This window comes from Nestor notabilis, unplaced genomic scaffold (assembly GCF_000696875.1).
Source record: "Nestor notabilis isolate BGI_N333 unplaced genomic scaffold, ASM69687v1 scaffold13046, whole genome shotgun sequence".
NCBI classification, from domain to species: domain Eukaryota; kingdom Metazoa; phylum Chordata; class Aves; order Psittaciformes; family Psittacidae; genus Nestor; species Nestor notabilis.
Window position 1 is genome coordinate 20040 of NW_009932452.1, and position 23049 is coordinate 43088.

At 37.0% G+C, this 23049-nt stretch overlaps 1 protein-coding gene across 1 annotated transcript in view; it reads right to left on the reverse strand.

Moving 5' to 3' along the window:
• The window catches only part of CTDP1 (CTD (carboxy-terminal domain, RNA polymerase II, polypeptide A) phosphatase, subunit 1), a gene marked incomplete at its 3' end in the record, with an annotated part of 32404 nt that extends 15518 nt beyond the window's left edge, over positions 1-16886 (reverse strand). Inside the window, exons 1-7 of the mRNA XM_010016405.1 lie at positions 16810-16886; positions 13203-13296; positions 12138-12266; positions 10608-10758; positions 4123-4213; positions 2767-2933; positions 827-1912 (exon numbers count right to left, since the gene is read on the reverse strand). Coding sequence (XP_010014707.1) covers positions 827-1912; positions 2767-2933; positions 4123-4213; positions 10608-10758; positions 12138-12266; positions 13203-13296; positions 16810-16850 — 1759 coding nt within the window. The remainder of the gene's footprint in view (positions 1-826; positions 1913-2766; positions 2934-4122; positions 4214-10607; positions 10759-12137; positions 12267-13202; positions 13297-16809) is intronic.
• Between the last annotated feature and the right edge of the window lie 6163 nt (positions 16887-23049).

A 23049-nucleotide genomic window follows, 5' to 3' on the forward strand; every position in this document is an offset into this window, starting at 1 on the left:
CCCCCCCCCCCCCGACTGTAGACTCTAAAAACAAGCAGGGGAAAGAAAAAATAAAAAAAGCCTTAACTGCTTCTCATTATAACATGCCATATTCCCTAACATAATGCTATCCAGCTTTTTTCATCTAGAGAAATGTGTATGTTTGGGAGGGTCTCATTTACATTTATCTTATCAATTTTACACCATCATACAACAGTTGCAACTTCCGTACAACTAGATTCAGAAGCCACCTAGTGTAAGTTAGACAAAGGAACTTTGAAATTAAGCATTTTAAGATTTGAAATTGGAAAAACATGAAAATTATATTGTCTCTTCATGATAAAAGACATACAGGCTACACATGGAGCAGGGACAGGCTACCATTAGATTCTAGTTTCAAGGTAATTTGTTTGAATTCCATACAAAGTGAAACTGAACCATGAGAGCTGAAATCTCAGAAACCAAGAAAGCAAGCATTCCTGTAACTTTACAGCAAGACCGTAATAAGCTTTTCTCTGAAATGAATGTTAAAGTTTATATTCAACATCTTTAACAGTCAAAAGACTCAGTATCACCGACTCTCAACCGAGAAGCAAGACATGACATGCTATCTCAGAGGTTATTTAGCAGGTCATCCTTTCAACAGTTAAGAGCCACACTTGATCAAAAAAAGGAAAAAAAGCCTTTAAAAAAAGGCTTCTAACTTGTTTCAAGAAGAAACTTTCCTTTAATTTAAATCCTAATTTCAGTTACATTAAAGCCTGTACATTATATAAAAACAAAACTCAAGGCATGAATGAACTGAAACAGGAAAAAAGCTGATGGAAAACTTGTCTCATATGCCTACCTGTCCTTGCTGCAATGAGATGCGTTGCTTTGTCAGGATCATCAGCACTCAGTACTAGATTCTTCACAATTTTAGCTCCAAGTGCGGTGGCATGATAGTGTTCCCGTGTCTTCTCAATGGGAAAGTTTGTTGGGTAGAGTCCGCTAAATATTATGGTTACATCTGCCAACACTTTACTTTTCAGTTCTGGTACTATTTTTCTGATATCTGGAATTTCCTCAATCTCTTTTTTCAGGTATTTATCATACTTTGTGTAATAATCAGTGTGAACCCGCACAAGGATCTCTTCAAGGTAAATTAAATGGTCATCATCATCTGTATCATCTTCCTCCTCTTCTTCCTCCATACTTTGATCTAAGGACTCACCCATTGTAATTCCAGATTGTTCACTATTCTGAGACTCTGTCTCAGCTTCTTTCTTGTCTGCACACCCATTTCCTAAATCAGAAAGACTTTCCTGTTCACTTTCTTCTTGTGCTTCAAGATCAGTTTTGTCATTAATATTTTCACTAGGTAGAGATTGTGCATCCCCAGAATGGTTCATGAGACCATCTTTTTTCTCACTCACATCAATGCAACTCCCTTTCTGCAAATTTTCATCCTGCAGAGGTTGTTTGGATTTCTTCCAGCTTCTCTTTTCCTCATTCTCACTATCTGACACAGAAGTGGATGACTTTTTGGTATCCAATCCACCATCACTTTCACTGTCACTAGACAATTCAAAGTCCAAGTCATTTGTTGTCTTGTCCTGGGTTTGCTGCTTCTCTGTCGCTGTTCTATCATCTTGTTCTGAAGAAATCTGGGATTCTTTTCTATTTGTCAAATCATTAGTGACCTCACTGTCCACTTTGTGATCAGTGCTATCATTTAAGGTGTCCTGGGCAGTGACTTCATCGTGAGAGTTCATATCGCAGTCAGATATTTCACTGCTTACAGAAGTACTTCCATTTGCAGTGCAAGAGTCCTTTGTAGTTTTCTTGAGACCATTGCTTTGCTCTTCTACACATATAACACTCTTTATTTCTTCAGCATCTTTTGCTGATGTCACTGCTGAATCCAGTGCCTCTGGTTTTGTAGAGTAGTTTACTAAAACACAGAAAAGATAGAAATAAAACCTGTACATATTTTCTCTTTTTCAGGTTTAATCAAAATTGAATTTTCTTTTTCCTTAAACACACGGTTTACATATGCAGTTAGAAATCATTATGTTTAGAATTGAGAGGCTTATTCAAAAGTTAAGATACTTTAGGTGTCAATGATTACAAGAACGAACTAAAACAGGCAAACCTATCAAACTTCACTGTTGTAAAGATGCTGTTTAAGTAGCTTTTCCATTAAAAAAAAAAAAATCACAGGGGACATCAGTAATTATTTGTTAACTATGCAAACATGAAAGGATTTATCTTTTAGCATGAGTTTTACGATTACACCTCAGGGCAATGGAACTACTGCAGCATGATTTAGGCAGGGAGGTTAAGAAGGATCAAAATACTCATTCTCAGCTCTAAGTTAAGAACAGAGTTTATTAACTATTGCTTCGAAGTGGGGCAGGGAAGGAGAACAAGAAGGAGAAACCTACAGAGAGGAAAAAAAGAGTTATTTTTCTCTGTGCCTTATTTTACACAGAGAATAAGGAGAGAAATTGCTCTCCTCTACTTGTTTTTGAATTTGTTGTATTGCCAAATCAGCTCTCCAGCAATAATGCTATTTACCAGTACCACCCTTTTGCTGTGATCATCCATCAAAAAGAAAGCTATGAACAACAACAGCCAAGTTTTACTAAGCTACTTGCACTCATGCTGCAGGAGCACTCTGTTGACTACAATAACATAGGATTGGAACAGCAATACTAGTAAGATCACCACAATGACTTCCATCAAACATATTTGAAAGGTGAAAAATAACTTGTGAAAGTGGTTTAAAAAAATATATATAATTACCTTTCTTCTTCATTTGAATTTCTCTTGGTCCAGGAGGTGCATTAATATCTCCTATCCCCTGAAAGTATACATATTTCTTCACGGTTATCAAATTGGGCGCAAACTTCCAAACGTCCTCTCTATCATCAATGATGCAAACCATTGAATCCCCGCATGGAAAGAGATCTCTAAGAGACAAATCAGTTGATAAAATTAATTCGGTTTTAGAAATTAATACTATCAATGAAAGCAGTTTCTTGGTGTTCTGGTTTGTTACAATTATGTTTGCAGGACATGATACAAGTAGATCAGCTTACTAATTAAAGTTAATAGAAAAAGGAAACAGCTGTTTTTAAATCTCTGTTCCAGAGGCTAGAAGCAGGAACCAACAAACCTCTGCAAGAACAAAACATTACAACATTTCAACCTAGTTTTCACAGTTTAGGTCAACTAATAGCCCAAAGCCAATGATATACATGGTCAATACACTATCTACATATATATATATACACACGTATATATAGCAAAGACAAAAGAACAGTTTTTTAAAGAGCAGACTCATTCAATCCAGGACAATGGAAGCAAAAAGTACTAATACTTACATCACTGAGGAGGAGGGGGTAGAGTACTTTATATACACATGCACATGAAAACAGATCAAGAGAAAAAGAGAAAAATATCCAAAATACACACACACAACCCCCCCCCAAAAAACTCCAACAAAAAAATCAAACTTCTTACTTGCTATGGTCAGCTGGAAATAATTTTTTATTTAGTCTTATGAAATACTAAATATATCTCCCTTATAGGGAAAAAAAATCTTGTTTTTTAAACCTTAAAAAAATCAGAACCTGAATTTAGACTAGAATATTAATTCAAGGCTCTAGATGCCCTAATTTCAAGAAACATGGGACCACAGAAGCTGCTAGATGTATAGCATATTTGAAAGCCAGAATACTAGACACTGAAATATGAATTGACCACAAACGAGAATTTTGGTTTAACTAAAAAACCCAAAAAACAAACCCAAAAAAACACCAAACAAAAAACCCCATGCAACATACAAGTCATCAAACAAGACCACAAGCCTTGAATAATAAAATGGAAACATGGTTAAGTTACTACAAGAAAAGTGTAAGCAAATACATGATGCCATTGCTTCAAATTCTTACTGTTCTACTACCACAGAACACATTAACTAGATTAAATGCTGCAATACCTAACACCTCAGTTTTATGGAGACCATGTTGATATTTAAGAAGCAGATAAAGGAGGACTATAAACATGTTATGTACAGAGGGAGTGATTTTTATTATATTGAGCATATTCTGTCTTTGTTGTCCTGTTTTGTTTAATGCGTAAGACCCATATACATACCTAAGATTCCCAGTTTTAGAAAATGGATCAATACATTCATCCCTTGACAATATTCGATGGGAAAACAGCTTCTTTTCAGGGTCCAAAAATCCTTTTGAAAGAAGAAATTGAAAAGTTAATGTTCAATATGTTTGTTCCTCGCTTACATTCTAAATAATTCAGTTATTTTTAATCAATGCCACAGCAGTTTAACTAACAGACAATTCTAAGGTATGAGGCATTATATGGGGGAAAGGGTAAGCAGAGTGGATCAAGTATTTGTAACTAATGCAATGGGATTAATTTTAGAAATCCCATCTCATTTTCTTTCAACATAGCACCAAAATTGAAAGTAAGAGAACTAAATTTGTGACAGCCACATAAATTAGGCTGGAAGAGATACAGCAGATAATAGATACACATGATTTTTGCAACTTACATTTACCTCTCTACAGGTGGTTCGTTAAAGCTAAATGCTCTCCTTAGCTCATTATGCCTAGGGACTGCAGAGAAGTCTCACAAGAGTCGGCAATGTGCTGCAATACTTAAGCACAATGGGCAAGTTAAGGGACAGTTTCAGCCGGATCTCTTGCATTTGTAGGTTTTAAGTTGTACCTCTAAAAACTACTTTAATACATTTACACATAATGAATATATCCTGGGATTCCTAGAAATATTTAGGCCTAGCTGCAGTAACTGTTCTGACTACACTCAGGGAGGAAAAAAAAAAAAACCAACGAAAAAAACAACCCACAAAAACCAAAAACAAACCAAAAACAAACCAAGAGAAGCTGTGCTATCTGATCTTAAAATCAATATAAAATGCCATTATTTAGGAAAATGGTGACTTGGGTGTACAAACACACATGCACATGCTTCTGAACCTAGTGTCTAGTAATGAAGTTCAACTTCATGAGCAGATCACAGCCACGTAATTGCTCAGAAAGAAACTGACATCTTACATGCTAATCTGAATTTTTCATTTTATTGAATTTGTGTTGAATTTAGCATTAAGTTCTCATTTTTTGATTAATACAAGGCAGTCAATACTTATCTGGGACAACTTTTTAAAGGTTTGTTTTTTTTTTTATCTTAAATGGTGGCTATCTTAACAGCCAGAAACAAAGTGCAAAATGTCTATAGATTTCAAGGACCAACTTTAATTTTCTTTCAAGGAGGAGTTTTGAGACTTGCAAAGAACACATGTTCAACTCCTTTTAGAAGTCCAGCTCCCAGGAGTATGTTTAGGCTGGGTCTTCAAAAACAGAAGGTATAAAAAAGGAAAAAAAAATAAAAAAATCAGCCATCACTTCTGAAAAGTTGATCCTCTATGTAGTTAATATTAATGTGTAATTGGAATAACTTAAAACCCATAAAAGCAAGAAAATTCCGAGTTAAGGACAGAGGTTCAACCTTAACTCACCCGGCTATGCTTAAGAATTCCTGCAAACTCGTAGAATCATCCCCTGTAGTGAGACCCTTGCAGTACCTAGGCATAATGAATTGAGAGAATTAGCTACAAAGATTTATTGCCATATACACAGATATTTTGACAAACTACATAAGCTGTCATAAAAGTTGCTGTTCTCCCCAACAAATTCTCTTCTGTATTCTATTCTCTGAATACACAGGGACACTCCACACTAAATTGGACAGATGCGCACTGATAAAACGGTGAAACCACAATGAGGCATTTATTTGCAGTCTTGTCTAGCTAAAAGTGCAAGAAAAGGGAAGCTGAACTAAGAAAGCCCAAGCACAGAAACCCTGACTGCCAGGCATTAGAAATGAGGTAATGTTCTGGAGCTTTTCAATAATGCTTTGGTAAAGACCTAATTTAAATACTTTTTCCCTCTTTGATAATTCACTAAAAATGCAGTGATGATACAGCTCACTACAGATGTACCCACACAGATAAAAGCCCATCTTAAGAGAATAGGGTCTTTCAAAGCTAAGCTACTTGAATAAGAATATGGAAAATAGCACTGGTCATTTAAAGACCATGTCTTAAAACTCTTTGCTTTCTCTTGGATGTTGCCTAGCCAACTGAATCAATACAACAGACATAACCCTGATGTACTCGCATTTCAGGGGAATGGCAGGTATTTATCACACATAATTTGTTTTCTTCGACAGTATGTTAATATCATCTTTAAATTTTGAAAAAGCTATATTGGCTATTCACTAACCTATTTAGTGACTCCGGAAGACATAACTGGAATATCAGTGGAAGCAGAGGACCTGATCTAGTTAAAGATGCCCCTGCAGGGGGATTGGACTAGATGGCCTTTGAAGGTCTCTTCCAGCCCAAACTATTCTACGATTCTGCTCCATGCAAGAGCAAGCAAGACAACTAGTGGCTACATAACATACTGTTACTTAAATCATAAAGCTTTAATTGGTTTATGACTGCAAATAGAATATACCTGAAGAAATAAAAACTTCACATTAAAAATAAGTAGATGCTGATACACCCTCCAAGATAAAACTAAGTAAAGTATAAGATTTAACTTCTTTATTAAAAAAAAAAAAAAAACAAACAGTATTAGGCTGCTTTCAGCAACAAGAACTGGGAAACCCTTATTATGAAAAAATCTACTACCTTCAAAATAAAAATCTTTTCACAACCTATACATTAAAACACTTAGAATTTACAATAGCACACTGTTTGGATATTAACCTTTAATAATGAAGCCACAGGTTTCAAATTGATGATACCGTCACAAAACACTGGTGGCTTTTTCTTTAATAAAAGTCGATACAGATACACCAAAAAAGCATCTGTTTTGATGATGTTATTTTTCTGTTGGGGCATTTTGTTACCATTTTCTATGACTCCAGAGCAATAAAAACGTTTGTGTATGAACTCATTAAGTATACAGAAACAGTGAAAGTGTTCCCAACTTGTACTCTTAACATTGTTTCATTTATTTATTTCTATCCGTTTCCGACCACCATGCCTTGAAAAGTGATCAGTCATTTTTCACTTAGTTTACTGAGTGTTGATAATGAATCTTCTTAATGGTTTTCCTTTTTTTTTTTTTTTAAATGAAGAAGTATCAGGTTGCACAAAATATTCCAGCAAAAGGATAAATGTTGATGAATTTCTCATTTTGTAAGCACATTTAAAAAAATTAAAGCCTTTAGTAGAAGTCAAAATGACTGAACACAGACTTGCAGTTTCAAATCAAAACTGAGCTTCCATTTAGTCCCAAGAATTAGACAATGTGCTAAGTACACCTCTAAGCAGTTTCTTGAAAAAACTGAAGTCACTATCATTATCCTTTGACTGAAATATTATGAGGGACTATTCAGTTGACTCACCTACCAGAGACTGTTCCCCCCAGCTGTGTGCTTTCCAGTACCTCAGACTGTGTCTTTGCACATACAGGCTTATCTAGCTGTGTTACCTGATCTTACATTGACTGTTACAAAAGCAAACTTGTAAGTACGACTTGTAAGGTTAAGCTAAAAAAACATCACAAGATGCAATGTTCAAAAGCAAATAACTCATATTGGGGAAGTCTCAGATCTTACAGACAGATTGAGCTAAACAGTATTTCCCAGTAGGAGTGATGTAACAGTAGGATCCAACATAATTTGAAGAAGTCCTTTTAAAAATAAATTTAAAACTGAAAGTCATCTCCAATTCTACTTCAGGTCCTACTTTAGAACCTGGAAAGAACTGCTGACTCAATCTTTCATTAGAGACCTTCAGACACTGGTGATTACATACACACATATTCTTGTCAATTATTTCTTGAAATGCATATTGTAATATACTTGCTGTAACAAACCATACGTATGAATGTTCTCAAATTAATCCTACTTTCTAAACTCTACTAGGAATCTTAAGAGTGGTTTCACATTGCATTATTGTTGCCTAGTGGCCTCTGAACTCAAAATTCACAGTTGCGTTGGCTTTTACAACATCATTTAAGCCAGCTTCAGTATTAAATACACTGAACTTCTCTGGTGTAGAGTAGGTAAAAAAATCAAGTATCAATTGGTCAAAGTAATTATTTATAAGAGAAATACTAAAGGAGACTCTAGATAAAATCCAAAACCTCATCTTTACAACCATACTACATGATACCACTTTGTAAATGTGTCAAACTAAGAAAGGGTTTAGTATAAACTACTTCAGGCAGATATAGATGGTGTTTACAAATATCAGCTAATGCCACTTAACAGCTGATACGAGTCTGCTTGGGATGAGAGAAAAGGACCTCTGCCATCTGTTTGCAAAATGAGCAAAAAGCCTTCTAGAACATGCAAGGAGCAGCTCAGTGTCTAGATTTCACCAAGAAATGGAGGACTATAGTCCTATAGGTCCTATATGGAGAACCTAATTTCACAAAGAAATCTAGGATGCATATGGAGGACCTAACAACATAACCTTTTTCTTGCGAGCAAAGATTCTTTATTACAAGTCCTTCTTTTACGTAACAGAGGGATAACAGTAAGATATCAGACTGACAACTCTCTGATATATCATTTAACCAATACTGCCATCAAGTGTTCTCTGTATGTATTAGCTATACATTTCTCTCTTACTGCATCTAGGTTACACAGGCAAGTATATGGACCAAAGGCTGAATCAACTGTTTCTCCATAGCAACATATTTCATCTGAAACTATCCATTTGCAGTTTGAACACTTTTGATGAGGTTAGACAGCTTCAGGCAAAAATCCAGAAGGCTGGGGATGTCAGGAAGCAGCAATACCCTAATTTGCTCATTTGATGGCTATTTCCTCCATGTAACAGATGGAGCAGCTCAAGTATGATGAACACAAATAGGCCTGTCACATTACACATGCCAGCCTGTGCCAGCATGGGGACTGCAGGGTAATCAAAATTTTAGGTCAGAGATTAAAGTGAGCAAACACATGACTGAATCAGACATTGAGAGATGATCAATCACTGGGGAAGCACGTACGTATTATGAGTTAACTATGTCTGCAATTCACTCTTCTCCCTGGCTCTGAAGCTTATTTGCTATATGTCTTCTGACATCTTCTGACCTTAAGCCACATGCAGTTTTTTGGCACATAGATCCTAGTAAGGAATCTTGCCCACCTACTTTCTTTTGTCAGTTATTTAGACCTAGCATGTAAGAAAACCATTCCCCTTTTGCTACACAAGAAATAACCACCCCAAGGAGGACAGCAAGGTACAAAAGTGTTAACGCATTAGCAGTAAACAACATATAACCCAACAGCAAGACTGACAAAGCTTTAAGAAGATTCTTCTCAGTCAGGAAATAGTAAGTAATGTAGAAATGTTCACTTGGATGGGCAGGACGGGATATGTCTCTCCTGAACTTTCAAGGAAAATTAGCTGGAGACCACAAGCAGATACCACTTTCTGATTAGAGAATTCTGTTATTATAAGCATCTTCTCTGGCTTGTTTAACATGCATGAAAACTTCTCTATTTATACAATTCTTTTCTAAACTGCTCTAGAGTTAACTCGAATAGTTAGCTATTTAACTAATTTGGAATCTTCCTTTCTTGCCAAGAAGTGGGATCATTGGGATAGCATTGCTCAATGCACTTGTGGCAACATGACACAAAAAAAGCAGCTATGAAAGACAAAAAAAGCTAGGAGACACAGAAGATCAGCAAGGACAGTCTGACATGCAGAGTCATAACTTAAAACATTGTGAATTATACTATGTTAGTCTGACAGACTTCATAAATGAAAGTCTGCACTGAAAATGCTGTTCTGTCAAGGGACTGAAAGTCAATTTTACAGTTTAAACACAGGGTCACACGCCTAAGATGAATTTGACCCATACATTTTCACAACAGGGTAGGTTCCTTTTATGCTTGCTGGAAACACAAAAGCATTTCAGCCAGTGACCCACACCACAGACTACTATTGCTATAATTTAAATAAAAGTTTTCAGTTAGTAAGAGAAAACACTTCTACATTCTTGAGGAAAAGTATGTGAAAATGCTGCTAGATCTGTGCTTTTCCTCAAATAAGCACATCTCAGCTCCAGAACACAAATAGAACTTCTGTAAATTGATCTATAGCACCCAAACTTCCTTTGGTGAAAGGGAACAGCAGGGTGTATTTGGGTGTATGTGTGGGGGGGGTATGTTCCCCACAGGAAGAGAGAATTTCATGTTGTTGATTTTTATGGAATTATTACTTTAGATTTTAAGACAAGTGATGTGCAGATCATTTTTAGAGCCCATCAACATAATTTCTTAACTGAATAGGAAGGCACTAGTTGTCATGCCACAGTCTGATTCTCTAAGCATAAGGGAAGAAAAAAAAGCATGTCTGATAGGAAGAAAAGGATTATTGCTAAAATTACAGGCCATACAGGCACTGCCTTGTAAGTGAACCAAGAATTCTGTTTACTGAAATATCTAGGAAGTGTTTTTGCACAAAACGAAGAACAAATACTTGAAAGCAATCAAAGAAAGAAAACTAGTTTTATGAGTATAAAGCCTGATTACGTAAATATTGTTAAGTGTAACATGCTACTCACCTGCAATTGTATGTGCATACAGTCTGCTGCCAAAAGTAAAAACATGTAATTCATACAGCTTGGCAATTTTTTCCAGGAATTCCTTACAATGAGGACGCAAACGAGTATGCAGCATAGGCTCACCTCGACCTAACTGGAAATGAAATATTCCCTAGAAGAAAAAGCATGTTTCATATTATCAAAATACCAAACAAAAATGCCAGCATTCCAGAAGCGCTATTCCCTCTTCCATCACTTCCACTAATTTTATTTGGGCTGACAAGGCTAAAGCAAGTTTTAGCCACAAAGACTATGTGGAAGAATAAAACTCAAAGCACATTTTTGCTCTGTGCCAGGCAGTCCAACACAAAAGTTTCCAGTGTACCTTCCTGCATTTGAAAGAGTTTATGATCGAGGTGACTTCCATTCAAATCTTTACTTATGGCAAACCAATCTGAACAAAGCAACTTGAGAAATTTCTCAGAAAGTTCAGGATCTCAATCCAATCAGTACTATTCAGTGAACTTCACTCAGATGAGTTCAAGTACATATTTGGCTCAGAGAAAGACTTTGTTGGACAAAAAAATATTATGTCTATGGAAACATACCATCAGATAGCAAACCAGGAAGGAAGTTTGCAGATAAAGATCCCAGATAAAAATCTCACAATCTTTAAAAAATGTTTTTCTTTAAACCATTTATTTATACAGATGAAGACATAGCCTTTCAAATAGACAGGTTTTTAATCTTCAAGCTGAACATTCACTGTTCCTTTTCTTCTCAGTTGCAAAGTACATTTACAGCTTGCTTTTTGCTAGCAGGTGTTAACACATGTTGAACCTACTGGACACGCAAGAATGGCAAGAGGAGAAAGAGGAACTAAGCAGCTGCAGTTTGCATGACAAGTTTGAATTTGCATCCTCCTTTACAAGACACTGTAGAGACATTCTAACATGCTTTTTTTTTTTTTTAGGTTTCCAAACTGGAAATATTACAAGCCAATAATCCCTATCAGTTCAATGACAAATGTTTCATGAAGAATTAAACAGCAACACTCAAACTCCCCTCTCCCCCTCCAAAAAAAAAAATTGAAGAAAGAAAAATCCCTAGACATATTCAAGGAATGACAGATGTAGTAACATCCAGGATAATCCTGGATACCAGGATTATCCAAAGAGGGACTTCAATCAGCAATTCACTATATCCACCTCAGACTTGGAGGGGGGAAAAAAAAAAAAAGTCTCAGTAATGAGTACTCAGCTTGTGAATTGTAGAGGAAGGAAAGCAGAGATTAAAAATAGCTACCTTAAACTTCTCAAAGTGATTAGAATGGAAAAGCGCAGGAAAGCATAAACGGAAGAAAACAAACCATCAATATAAATGCAGAGAAAAAAAGGAATATATTTCAGAAGACTTGTTTCTCATTTTCTGTTAGTCTTCAACTACAATTTCACCTAATCATGGAATGTTTTCTTGAAGAACCATCATTAAAATATTGTTAGAAATATTCCTGTTGTTACTTTGGTTTGAAGGTTAACACCAAATACTTACCTTATTAGACATTTGTTGGCAGTGCTGTTCTGTAGTATGGATCAATGTCTGATCCAAATCTACCATGAGCACCAGTTTCCGATTTCGATGTAGTCGCTGTTGATCTTCTCTTCCCAGCTGCTCAGCTTGCTGTAACAAAATATTCATAACTAAGCTTAGAGGAAATAAAATTAGATTTATTGCCTTTTGTGCACTGTAAACTTAAGAAGGTCTGCTACAAATGAACTGTGTAAGAAATGACACTTCAACATAACTGTAGTGATGGCAGCTTTGTCAGCATTTTTTCCACAGAAAAAAGTAACTCCCAAAGTCTACTCTCAGATCTTAGAGACACTAGTAACTCTCGGAATTGATAAACTCAATTACTTTCAAAGTTAGTAAGTAACCACTGAATTAATCCAAAGCCAGGAGTCTTGGGAGGAAACAGTAGTAGCTTTGGGGTACACAAAGGACGTGTTCATCACTAGGTCCGAAAACTTGCAATTTTGTATCAACTAGGTATACTACAGCTCACAACACTAGGCTGAGTATAAAACTGAAACCGCTAATAACAAAAATTAATATAATTGACAGTCTAAGATTAAAGAATAAATGCCTTCAGACACAAGTAATTAGATTACATACTTCTGCATGGGCCTTGATATCAAAGACTTTGTTAAATCTGAGTCGAAGTCTACTCCTCTTGTGCATGTTTCCAAACCTTGGAAGTACCACATTGTAAGCTTTGAACACGGTTCAGCTACTGGAATCTGAACTTGACACAAACTGCTCATTCTTAGAGACAAAAACATTGAAATAATAATTCTGAGGCTGCTGTCACAAAAGCATCATCTTTTCAGTGCAGAGCTCTAAAAGAACACTATAAACCTGATAACAACCAATCTGCAGCAGGGTAAACACACAAAACTCCTGGGCTACTGATGCTTGACACCAAATTCCTCCTCGGAGGGAAGCCAAACTTTCTGTATTAAGTATACACAACATTGAAAACACTCCTATAATTAAGCTTCTCAACAGCAGAGCTACAGTGAAAGGTATGGATAAAGAAAACATGATGGTACTTACCTCAGAGCTAACTTTCAGTTCTGGGACACTGTGAACCATAGACACAGTTGCTGTTGATAATGGCACATTCTGCTTTCCATTCTTGCTTCGTATCCTAATCATGCAGAGAAAAGAAGCATCAAAAGAGAGAGTAATAGCTTAGTGAGAAATTGAACACTAAATCTGGAGTATCAAACTAGTCTCCACCAAAAAACTATTTTGAATAATACACTCTTCTTGCAAATTCTTGCTGATGCAAGTTACTGAACAAAATGGATAAATGGACACAGATTAAAGCAGCTGACCATAAAAACCTTGTACAAGTCACCATAATTAGTTATGCTTCTGTATAATTATTTCATTAAAATGACACTAGGATGAAACAGACATCTATGTATTGATTAGCATTAGAAAACAGTTACAAAGTATAACCACCAAGCCGCTCAAATTTAAAATTTTTTTTCCTGCAATCTCTCAGCATGCAATTATCTACTTTTCTTCAAGCCAGACTGTAAAATAAATTTAAGCAAAGGATAGGCAAAATTACTCTTTATGTGACTTACACATGAATGCTGCCTCAAGAAAAGCATCCAAAAATCCCCATACATACTTTTTCCTTCAACACAAACAGAATGAAGTACTACATGTGTGTGCCTGTATTTTATGTGTATTTTATACACATATATAGTCTTACTATCCATATAATCACGTATCGATGCATGTATATACAGATAAATATTAATACATACAGTATATGTATCCTCATTTGTGTGTATGTACATATGTGTGTATATATATATATGAGAAAGTGTGTGCGTACACAAAGAACTATGAAACTCCTTGAAAACTGACCAAGTCTTCACTTGACTGTGAAATATATATAAGAAAGTGTGTGTGCGTACACAAAGAAGTATGCAACTCCTTGAAAACTGACCAAGTTCACTGCTATCATCAGTACCACTAGCTTCCAGCTTATACATATCAATTTATTAGGAACTGTGGTATCTAATTTTGATGACATTTATGGTTCACCAACATTAAAAATACTACCATACAAGTTTTGTCCTATATGTCGCATGCACATTTCTTAATTCTCCCAAGTACCTGTCCTACCACGTACAAGATTTTATATCAGATCTGCAACCAGAGTCAAACTTCACCCAGTTTTCAGTTCATGACAAGCAAGCACCTGGGGAAAAACAGTATTACTGTGCCGTGCTGAAGCAGACCCAATCACAGACAGATATGCTTTTGCTACACTTCAGTGCTTGGAAGAACTGATACCAGGAAACAAAAGACAGGTACTTCCTTTGGTCTTAAGTTTACATGCATATTCTAGCACTTTACATCCTTCCCTTTAGAGTTCAGAACACCTTTTATATGCAACACTGAATAGTATTTTAAATGAGCCTTTAAAAGAGATGAACTATTTTCAGACCATTTGTTGAATAAGCATACGAATTACTTAACAGAAAGCATGCACCACTAACACCCAACAAGTTGGCAGTGAACTGGCTATACTTGCTTTTCTTCAAGCAAGGAAAGCAATTAATACATTTGCTTTTGAATTGCCTTCTGATGTAGGCTCAGCAGACCTAACGCATTCTTCCAGATGTATAAGCTATTTTGTATAAAATGAAGATATCTGAAGTAGAGAAACATTAATTGAGAAAGCTGAATTCACTGCATACCCTGAATTTATCTACATTTTTAATGAAAGAACAGCATAGCAATATTTAGATGTGATTGCATTCAAACCTCAAACCACATATTCATTCAGAGCGGGCAAAGACCTATTCGCTACTATCCTAACTTTCAGTTAGGTTTCTTATTTTATTAAATAATACTTTGTTAACAAGTATTAACAGTCAACTTTTAATGAAAAGTCATAATCCAAACCACTAACAGGGCTACATATTGCATAACATTTTCAACATTTAGTCCACTTGTGCTGGTTTATGGGATAACCGTCACAAAATAGTTCTTAATAACGAATATGAATTAAAATGAAACCAAAGTATTTCCTTGCAAATGAAATAAGCATACAACATTTATTGCCAAAATCCAGTCTACTATATAGCCCACTTTGGAAATCAGCTGTTGAATTAGTAATTTGATATGCATAAGAAGCATTCTCTTTACCAACTGTATTAGCAATGAGACAGAGCAAAAGAGAAATACAATCATCTTTTGAATTTGCTTTCTTTTTGGCCTAAGGCTTACATTCCTTTAGTTTCATGGAAGAGTATTTCACACACACACACACACACACACACACACACACACAAAACTGAAAACAGTTCTTAAACCTTAAACTGAAAGCACTGGAGACAAGCTAGCTCCCATTCAGACACAGTACAAATGAAGCAAGGTCATATGAATGAGACTGCTACTACCTCACAACTATTTATACCTCTACAGGTACAACACTCACATTTAAGTCACTGTTGACACACCTTACAACTCCCAACCTCAGTTATGAGTAAATAAAAAGCAAAGTAGGATACACTGTGATGAGAATCTGTGTCTGTATGCATGCTCTTTACATTTTCTCCCTAAGGTAGTAATTTACCCTAGAACTACCTCTACAGAGAGAGAGCATGCAGTTATTAAGTCATAAATTTGTAACATGAACTGTAACTCAAGTATCCACATAACACCTTATTCACCCATATTTCTAGTTATGAATCCCTATAATGGCTAAATAGTATAGTTCTAAATAATGCCTCTGTGACTACAGTGACATATATGGATGGAAAAGTGCACACATTTGTAACAGTGGCACAGAACTTGCCTATTTTGTCTTCATATTTTGGATTTATCCAAAAGGAACACAGATTCTTGCCTACACGCTGCAATTTTTCAGTAAAGAAATACACTTTATTAAATGATTACACTGTTAATAATGTGATCAAGAATTAATATATTCAGACCACCCAGCTTTAAGCAACAATTTTATAAGCCAATCTCAACAGATTATTTTTTAAAGAAAACATGAGAAGTGTTTTGTGCTGAAATTTAACTTGTAGAGGAAACTCCCTCTCAACTTTGCTTATAAGAGCACTCTGAGTAGGCCTACTTATGTTACGCAGTATGAATACTTTTCTTCCTCCCTAGTAGTATCTACATTTTCCACAGTTACCCTTTTAAGTATGATTCATAACTACTAAGACTCAGAATACAGAAGCAAAGACCACAGCAGCCTTATAGCAGCCTTCCAGTAACTAAAGGGGGCCTACAAGAAAGCTGGAGAGGGACTTTTTGCAAGGGGTAGTGAAAGGACAAGGGGGAATGGCTTTAAACCAAAAGAGGGGAGATTTAGGTTAGATATTATGAAGAAGTTCTTCCCTAAGAGGGTGTTGAGGTACTGGCACTTCTGGTGAGGTTGGCCAGAGAAGCTGCGGCTGCCTCACTCCTGGCAGTGTTCAAGGCCAAGCTGGATGGGGCTTGGAGCAACCTGATCTAGTAGAAGGTGTCCCTGCCCATGGCAGGGGGTTGGAACTGGCGGTGCTTTAAGGTCCCTTCTAACCCAAACATTCTATGATTCTATGAAATTAGAGAAGGAAGAGCTTGGATCCCTAATCACAAGCCAGGAGAAGCTGGCAAAGAAAGAGTTGAAAATACTTACTGAGTCAAGTCCTGGCCACACTCTGCACACAAGCCTTTCATAACAACAGGATGGCTGCATCCTTCCAGTCTCACCAAGACACCTCTGAAAAAGATATAGGCATTACACTTGTTGCAGGTTGATTTCAGACATTCAGATTAATGATTATAGATTGAAAGAGTTCAAAGAATAATTTCTGGTTATGATTTGAGTGCCAGTCCCATCAGATACATGCTTTTTCTCCAGCATTGGGGAAAAAGACACTAAGTATTCAAATTATTCAATTTCACACCTAGAAGTCACTGAAACATAGGTCAATGTCAGTGATGTATTCTAACCTTAGTTTAGCAAAGAAATTCAATATATTAACAAAACAAGCCCTGACTGTCAAGAAACAGCTTGTATCAATTAGATATAACTCTCCATTAATATACTACTGAGCTATACAATAATGTAAATCAAATATGGAACCTTTAGATTCACAGAATTATTTAGGTTGGGAAAGACCTTTAAGATCACGAAGTCCAAGTGCAAACTTAACACTACCAAGTCCACCACTAAACTATGTCCCTCAGCACCACATCTACGTGTCTTTTAAATACCTCTAGGGATGGTGACCCCACCACTTCCCTGGGCAATCTGTTCCAGCACTTGACAACCCTTTCAAGGAAGAAATTTTTCCTAATATCCAATCTAAACCTCCCCTGGTGCAGCTTGAGGCCATTACCTCTTGTCCTATTGCTTGTTACTTGGGAGAAGAGACTGACTCCCCCTCTCAGTACAACCTCCTTTCAGGTAGTTGTAGAGAGCGATAAGGCCACCTTGAGCCTTCTCTTCTCCAAACTAAACACCCCCAGTTCCCTCATAAGACTTATTCTCCAGATCCTTCACCAGCTTTGTGGCCCTCCTTTGGAACACACCAGCACCTCAATGTCTTTCTTGTAGTGAGGGGCCCACACAGTATCCAAGCTGTGGCCTCACCAGCGCCAAGTGCAGGGGGACAAGATCTGTACTGATTTCATCTCAGTTTATTACTTTTTTTATGTCATGGCAGAAACATATATTGCTTCAGTCTTCTCACAGAAGTATTTTAATTTCTGATCCTTAAGCCTTGGATTGTCAGTTATCTTTAAATAAACACATGCAAAAAGATATTTTAGTCTTTCTTCCACACAAAGGCTAAAACAAACCAGAAATTAGAGCTTGAAATGCAGGTAAGGGTGACATATACTTCTGAAAACTGCTTAGAAAACAAAATTTGCTTTTCAGTTGAATGATCCAACTGAAGCACTCTTTTGTTCAAATTCCATTCTGGAAATTCAGGGTCTTGAAAAAATCATTTATTTTCTCTCAATTACTTGAACAGTCATTATGAGAGACTTCTCCCATTTTCTTCAGTTTTCTCATTTTTTTCTTGAAGGAATCAATCTTTACAACTAAGCCCCCCCCTTTTTTTTTAACCCCTAGTAAGTAGCTATAGTTTGGTTATAATTTCAAAAATTTCCAAATATATTCCTAAATTCCAAAATAATACAAAATTTCTCTAATTCCATGACCATGAGCTGCAGCATCTCTCTAATGTTTTAGAAAAATAAAAAGCCAGGCAGCTAAATAATAATTAAAAAAAAAAAAATCTCCAAGCTCTTTCATAACATGGTCGTAGTGTTTTCTTTTTGGCTGAAAATCTGTATTGCAATAAGCAGACAGCACCAGGTGGTAAACTGCTTTGCATGCTCAAATCTCCCATTTGTATATTTGGCTATGAAGTATTTGGGAATTCCAAAAGGAAATCCACTTTCCAAATGTCACTGCATCTGCTTAATTTGAGTGCGTCACCCATTTCTCAATGACCAGAAGATGATAACTCTACTAACAAAACTGCAGTTGATACACATGCTGAGGATTTTTCCCCTCTTTGAAAATAAAAACTAGATTCAAGTCAGGTTTATTTAAAGAAAAGTCTTCACAAGCCATCATACTACCAGTACTGCAACTTGCAAAAGTACAGATCTATTCCCTTCTCATTAGCAGTCATCATCTGCTTGGAAATTACACCTCTTCTTTCTGCGTAAGCATTTTGGATCTCCTTTTTTTAAGCACAGTATGTGTTTCAAAGAAAACAAATAATAAATGGCCAGTCTTGGTTTTGTACAGGAACTGCACAAGAGACAAGCTGGTTTTGTGGCACTTCATTGTTTGATTATTTAGTTCTCTCACACACACACCCCATTTGCATTATTTCATTTGACTTTTCTTCTCTCTCCTCCGTTTGACAATATGTCTGCCTTCCTGTCTTTTACCTTGATTCAGCACTACGCTCCTTCTTTTTAGGCTACCAACTCATGCTAAGGACCATGCCAAAACTGCTCATCTTCAACCTTTGTTCAGTGTACGAAACTGAAATTACAGATACCTAAAAGGCAAAAAAAATTCTCACGTTATTAGTTACAGAAATGTGTGTAAAAATTTACAGTGACCGAGTTCTTCCCTGAACTATTGAAAACTAATTAAATTGGGGTAAAAAGCCTTTTGATGCCAGTTTAGAAGCCAAAATATCTTCAGGCATTTTCTACTTTGCATTTGAGGTTAACTTCACACTCCAGGAATGCAATAGGAGGAGCTCGTATACTCCTGGGCTGAAGTATGATTCAAATTAGGACATGCAAGAGTTTCCATTCATGCATAGGTACACATCATCTCGTCCTTCTGATTTCGATAGGGAAGAGATTCTTGTAAGAGAACTAGAGTTCTAAACTGTTTCTGAACAGTACCTCTATACCTTATTGCATGCCAAACAGCACCACTAAATATCAGTTCTGTCCCCACACGTTTAAATATGACCAGAATACACAATTTTATGATGCTTGCTGGAGGTGAAAAATACAGCACACCAAGCACTCTGTCACCCCATTCTCTACACTGATGTTTAACCCAAAGGGCAGAGGAAGACCTCCAGAGCACTGTCAAACTTCTGACCACTGTAAAACCAAGCTGGTCAAGTTTCAAATTCAACTCTCAGGAGCTTAAGCAGACTTCTCAGAAGGAAAAGCCCAAACAAGCCACATACTACTTGATGCTCCAGAAAGAAGGCCTGAACTCTACTAAGGCTTAAGCATGCTTTAACGTTTTACTCACTTAAGTTGTGGTACATATGCTTCAATTACTAGAAGGAAATACATCTTGGAAGAACAAGCATGGAAATCAAGTAAAATTACTTTTGTGAATTTCAGACCTGAAATTCAGACCTTCTGCTGTTGGAGTAAGGGATTTTCAAAATCTAATGGCCAATATCCAAGACAATTATCGGACAAGAGCAAGCTGAATCAAAGTGTGCATGTCTATCTTTAAATTGCTGCACATACAAGTAGTGGTTTCGGTTTCTGCTTGTTCTCTGGGTCATGAGTGAAGCCCGCTTAAAGAATAGAGCCACTCCCTACTCCCATTTCTGGAGAGAAGAAACAGATCCCCCCAAATCTGAAGAATTACAATACATTCTACTGCTGGCATACAATATATTCTCCCCAGACTTCTCCAGCACCCAGCTGGTGATAAAGCAGAGCTCAGCAGCTACTTCAACAATAACATTCCAAGGAACTGTCACAAAAGATGCAAATTCTTTTTCCAGTTTTACAAACTGGCACAACAGGCCAAGTAAGCCAGTAACTGGGGAAGAGCCACTGGGCTGTGAAAGACACATTTTTTTGGGGGGGGTATCTGTGGAAGGAGTAGATCATTCACTATGCACCCAGCCAAAGGACTGCAGTAGGACAGCAAACTGCTCATAGTTTCTTTTAAGTAACAAAATACATTGGGGTTTAAGTGAAACTTGAACACATAAATAAAGAAACCCACTCTAGGATCTTACACACATTCTTTCCAGATGTGTTTGTAAATAAGAAACAGAGACACTAGGTGCTACGATTGTGTTGCAGTGATCGTGGATAGGGACAGACATTTAATAATGGCCTCAGGATGCAGACGACCATAAGCCCTTTGCTGTTCTCCCAGCACTTCCACAGTTTGGCTGTTTCTAAAACAAGTCTTTTAACAGTATCTGCTTTCAATCAGCAGCATGGGAAAGAAAATAAGATGGGAAAGCTTTCATGAAATCCAATACAAGCATTTTGCTTTTATTAACAGAGGAAGTCAATGCCTGTGCCAATTCGAAGGCCTGGTCATTAGCGCTGACTCCAAACACAAGAACTTCGTATCAAGCACAGCCATGATGTGGTTCCTGGTAGGTTAATTACAGTGGGAAAGCCAGCACAAAGCTCTCCTATCTATGCTACAATTTGCTACTCTTAAGTTGTAGCAACCATTTAACTGGATCACTGCAGTGAACCTGCTGCAAACAAACAGCAATCCCCTACAGGTTTTATGTTGGTTTGTTTGGGTTTTGGTTCCCCCCCCCAGCATGATCCAACACTTCCTGCAATAAAGAATGACAGCAACAAGTGCAGGATTTACAGAAATAAGAACTTCTTAAGCTAGCTTACCATGGCTGGGGGGGGGGAGGAGGGGTGAGGGATTGGTCAGATGCAGCACACAAGTACAATAGCCATGAGACAGTTTTACTGAAGAAAACTACAAAGATCTGTACCTTAAAGGTACCCACAATAACATGGCAACAGGTTATCTCTGTTATTCAGAACTAGTCTAACAAGTGTATGTTAGCCATGGCCTGCTTTACAGCTTGGTTCCACTTCCAGAGGCAACTGCTCCAATGGCTTGCACCCAAGGAAAGGTAATGGATTGCTCCCCACCCCCTCCAGTGTTTCCTCTGAAAACCCAGCCTGATCCTTTGGCACTTCCAGAAAGGACTATTTCAGTATCTCGGGAGTTAAAGAACTGACCAGCCCTATCCAGGTTTGCTGCTGGGTTTAGAATCAAAGCAGCTGATAGAAGAGTCCAGCAAGTGTGACAGATGGGAAAAGATCAATGGCATAGATGTTTTGACAAACAGGGCTAAAACTAGCTTGCCTACCTGTTCAAGACTAGCTTGAACATCTCCATGCCATGAAGACCTAAGTTTTATTTATTACCTTAAAGTCTGTTTCGAGGAACCATGCACTGGCATAGAAAATACAGTGCCATTTTCCAAATGTGTGAATGAGAAAATAGACAAAAGTTACAAAACAAAGCTACTGCCCTGCACTCATTTGCATCTCACAAGTATCTGTCAAAATCCAAGAGATTGCTGGGTTTCCTCAGGTCACTTAGGGATAAAGACAGATGTCACATACCCCAAGTTGTTACTGTGATCACTTAAATCAATCTGATACTATATGACCGTGCAATTAGCATTAGAAGATATGAAACTGTACTAATGCAACAAAATGAGATTCTGGCATACAGGTAAATAAACACCCTCCCAGGTTCTGCAGCATGCTCAAGGGAATGTTATTGGCAAATTGTCAAGGGGTAAAACTACCAAATGAATATATCTCACACCAACGGTTATTAACATCAACTACTATTGAATCAACCAACTGATCAAGAACAAACTAAGTACACAATCTTTTAGCTGTCATGAGACTAGAACAGCAGACAGGTAAAGCTTGATTCAACTTAAAGCCTGCTTCTACAGTTTCATTTACTCAAATTTGTGAAACACTGACATTTTTGTTAGCTTATACTAGAACAACATTTTGCGGTATGTGGCTGCAGCATTTAGAACCACTAGAAAGAGCCCTCAAGCCCGATTTACATCAAACCACAGCCTCTGTTACATATGACTCCAATCTGTAACAAGAATTCTTCAAAGCCTTAATCACCTTGAAATCACCATGCAAGTGTAAGTAATTCCTTAGATATTTAACTATTGTATTTATTTATTTAACCCTCATCACTATCTCTGAAGAAGCAGAGAGAGTCCTTGAATAATGTATTAAAAACACCAAGGATGACAAGTACACATGGCCCTTGCTCCTACTGGCAACACACGGCCTATAGACTCTTCCAGAGGTTGCAAGACACCTGTCTTATCAGTTCTTTATATAAACCACTTGATTTACACTCAAGGACAAGCAGAGAAGGCTGTATTTTAAACACATAGGAGCCCCAAAGGCCTTACACAACCAAGTAAGCTACTCTGAAACCACACACACACACACCCCCCCAGAATTTAACAAAAAAACCCTAAACCCTCATGCTGTATCCTAACATGATGCGGACATCAGGGTAAAGATACATCCGTAATTACATCAACCTTGTAACAACTGCTGTGAGCAGTAGCTCGTAGAAAGCATAGTTCACACTTCA